General features: G+C 44.4%; 1 protein-coding gene across 7 annotated transcripts in view; it reads left to right on the top strand.

Moving 5' to 3' along the window:
• Nucleotides 1–3,175, top strand: part of sh3d21 (SH3 domain containing 21) — a 128,182-nt gene extending 125,007 nt beyond the window's left edge. For all 7 annotated transcript variants that reach the window (XM_043717920.1, XM_043717919.1, XM_043717918.1 and 4 more), the window contains one exon: nt 2,415–3,175. In XM_043717920.1, the coding sequence (XP_043573855.1) occupies nt 2,415–2,465 (51 nt within the window). In that variant the 3' untranslated portion in view covers nt 2,466–3,175. The remainder of the gene's footprint in view (nt 1–2,414) is intronic.
• Nucleotides 3,176–3,931: the final 756 nt, after the last annotated feature.

Genomic DNA, 3,931 nt, shown 5'->3' with positions numbered 1-3,931 from the left:
TTGTCCCCTCCCCCCGCTACTTAGTTTAAATGTAGCGGTGTTGCAGTAGAAAACCTGCCTGCCAGAATGCTGGTCCCTAACCTATTAAGGTGCAAGCCGTCTCTCTTGTAGAATTTATGTTTACCACAAAATATACCCCAGTGATCCAAGACCACCTGAAAGAAGAAATTGCTCCTCACATCCAGCTAAAATGAGACAGCTTTTATTTTGAAAATGTGCTATCTTGAATTCTCGATGGCAGGAAAGATCCTCTTCCCTGTATGCACGCCGTCGAGCCTCCTTAGGGTCTTTTTATGTTTCAATAAGGTCTCCTCTCATTCTTCAAAACTCCAGTGAGTATCAGCTCAAGGTGCTCAAACCTTTCCTTCATCAGACCACACCTTCATCACGGGAATTGGCCAAGTGAACTTTCTCTGAAATGCTTCCAGTGCAAACATACCCCTCTTTGTGGTATCAGGCCAGAACTATACACAGTACTCCAACTGTGGTCTCACCAACATGACAGAGCTAGACTTTTGTACTCCATCCCCTTTGCAATAAAGGCCCCCATCCATTTGCCTTCCTAATTTCTTGCTGTGTATGCAAACTAACTTGTTGTGATCCATGTACACTCCCTCTGTACCACAGCATTCTGCAGTCCCTCTCCATTTAAATAATAATCTGCTGAAAGGTCTCCCTGTTCCTTTTTCCAGAATTTATTATTTTGTGACTTTCCTTTCTTTGGAGTTCTGCCTTCAAAGGTTGCTCCTGTTTGATACGGTACGCCCTTACCCACCCTATCCTGACTGCCCACTCTCCCACTAATGCTCCAAGCTCCAGGACAGACTTGGTGGCATTGCTTGACTGTGCTGCCACCCATTGGTGAGCTTGAGCAGTGCAGAGTTGTTCAGCTGACCTGAGTAGAATTCCTCGGGAAATCAGCTGTCTGTGGTGCAGCTTGCAAACAGAGTCTGAAAGGTGACCCAAGGACTATCTCTGCTCCTGGCAGCTCACTGCAGAAACATTGAGAGTTAGAAGCTACAAGAAAATATACAGTTCAAAACAATCAGAAACCATCTACCACTGGAGTTTCATTAGCAAATATAAAAGATCAGTTCCGGCACTTTATCCTGGTACTAGTCATTTCCAACTGTTCCTGGTTTTCCCTGCATAGCTGTTTGAGCCACAGTTTCACCTGAACGTAGACAACTCTCTGTTCAACATTCCCACAACTCCAGTATAGTATCAGCAAACACTCCCTCAGCAAGTGTTAAACTCAGGAGAAAATGAGGACTGCAGATGCTAGAGATCAGAGTCAAAAGGTGTAGGGCTGGAAAAGCACAGATCAGTCAGGCAGCCGCCAAGGAGCAGGAGAGTCGACATCTCGAGCATGAGCTCTTTATCAGCAACGTCCTGATGAAGCTTGAAACCTTGACTCTCCTGCTCCTCAGATGCTGCCTGACTGGATGTGCTTTTCCAGCGCCACAAGTGTTAAACTCAGACAACTCAACCGGACAGTACAGCAATGCAGTAGTTATGGTTGTAGATTAGTAATCCATCTAGAGTGAGTTCAAATCTCATGCTAACTTGACAATGTGAATTAAAAAGATACTTGACAAAATAGCATGCTGGGGTTAGTAGAACGACCATGCCAGGTTATTCATTACTATCCTGTAGGAAAGTGTTGCCCTTCTTTTGGTCTGACCAACATGTGACTTTAGTCCGACATCAATATTGTTACTTCTGTTGTGTCCCTGTCAATCTGTTGTAGCAAACTGGGCCACTGGTGACAAACAATAAGTGCCATCAATGCCCACAACTGGTATTGGACTGAGGTGGACAAGGTCGGAAGTCAGATGGTACCAGGTTATAGTCCAACAGGTTTATTTGAAATCACAAGCTTTTGGAGCTCTGCCCCTTCATTAACTGCCGAAGGGACAATGCTCCGAAAGCTTGTGATTTCAAATAAACCTGTTGAACTATAACCCGGTGCCGTCTGACTTCTGACCATATCCTGAAAGTATCTCATTTACTTCTGACCTGTCGCTATTGGCTGAGACAAATCTGAATATTTCAAGTGTTGAGGTGTGATCTTTTGATGGGATTGTGAACAGACTGAAAACTGATGAATGCTCTGTCGGGTTCTGGTTGTACTTGAAGTGCCATTGTAGACCCTGCAGGTGGCGGTGCTGAGCAGTGCCTGCTGCAGACTGGACTGAGCCACCAGCAATATCTGTCTCTGTCTCTGGGGGCGCCAGTGAGACAATTGTCAAAGGGGGACATTTATTATCACTAACAGGGAGAAGGGGTGGTGGAGAAGAACTGTAGCCTGTGTATACTCTGTGAGTAATAGAATACCAAGGATTCTGACAAAAGTAAATGAAAAGTATATTTTGATCTGATTTGATCATTTAAAACATTTTGTTTTGTTTCAGGCGGAGATTGAAAAACTGAGAAAATTCGCAACAACTTTACAAAAGCACTGATTTCTAACCCTGATTCCTGGCCCCAGCCTGTGACCCACCCTCTGTGAAGATAAAATTCAAGTGGACAATGCCCTGGAGTTTGACAAATCTGAAGCCTGTTCAGGCAACATGGGATTGTTAAGAAGTTTGCTCCGTGTGTGTGTGTGTGTGTGGTACCTGGTGGTGATGGAGGTCTGTGCATTCCCAGTGTCAAAAGGTGAAGACACAGAGCCAGTCAGGAAAGCCACCAGCGTGGAAAAAAACGCACTTGAATAGGCTTCTATTTGTTTGGCACTATGCATGACCTCAAGACATTCTCAAATACTTTCCAATTTATGACTGAGGTGTGATGATGTAAATCCAAGGTGGTAACTGGGTGAAAGTCTTGCACGGGTATCCTGCACCCTCTGTATTGTTAGAGCGGCAGATTCCACTCCTCAATCAAGCAAATGCATGCAGGTCAATTCTCTTTCTAGCACTCAACAATCTTCAAACTCCAGTCAGATGTTCAGATTGACCCAGCGTTTGGCACTGTGTGAGTTTACACCTGGGCATCACAGACTGGTGCCAGAACATGGCATCTACAGATGGTCAAACCTGGAACAAACCAGGAGGTTTTAAAAAATTAATGAGGATTTAGGCTAGGCCAGTACTTATTGCTCAGAGGGCAGTTAAGTGTCAACCATATTGCTGTGGGTCTAGAGTCACATGTAGGCCAGACTGGGTAAAGAAGGCAGTTTCCCTCCCTAGTGAACCAGATGGGTTTTTCTGACAATTGACAATGGATTAATGGTTATGTTAGACTCTTAATTCCAGATTTTTATTGAATTCACATTCCACCATAATGGAATTTGATTCCTGATCCCCGGAGCATTATCTGGGCCACTGGATTATCAGTCTAGTGATCATACCACTAGGCCATCGCCTCTCCTAAAGTTAATGTCTGCCCAAGCTTCCTGACTGTCAGCTCCCATCACATTGGTTGAGATGTGATATGAAGTAAATTCATCTTACCTCCTGAGCACAGTCATTTTAAAGAGCGTGCTGTCCTGTGTCAAGTTTCTCATGGCCACTGACAATATGGGGTCTTTTAAATGTTCAACAATTTTAGTCTGTTCTGTCACCAAAACATTTGTAATTCAAAAGGAAGAGCTACTTTGTATGAACTGCTATTTTTTCTTCTGAGTGCGGTGCCAGTGCCAAATAATGTCCTTTAGAAACTCCATTACATTAAACAAAATGTGAGAGGCAGAGCAAGGCCAGGATCGGAGGCACACAGATTCAGTGAGATAGAGGGAAACAGTGAGAGATACACAGTCTCAGAAACACAGTGAAAGAATGAGGGCTACAGGAACACAATGGGTAGGTTTCACTGATAGGAGAGAGGTGACATGTTCAGCACCAACACAATGGGTAGGTTTCACTGATAGGAGAGAGGTGACATGTTCAGCACCAGGAGTGTCCCACTCAATCCGAGCCCAGTTGTT

Source organism: Chiloscyllium plagiosum, chromosome 27, assembly GCF_004010195.1.
Source record: "Chiloscyllium plagiosum isolate BGI_BamShark_2017 chromosome 27, ASM401019v2, whole genome shotgun sequence".
In the NCBI taxonomy this organism is placed as follows: Eukaryota; Metazoa; Chordata; class Chondrichthyes; order Orectolobiformes; family Hemiscylliidae; genus Chiloscyllium; species Chiloscyllium plagiosum.
The sequence above is the reverse complement of the archived record's forward strand: the minus strand, read 5'-3'. Positions and strand labels throughout refer to the sequence as shown.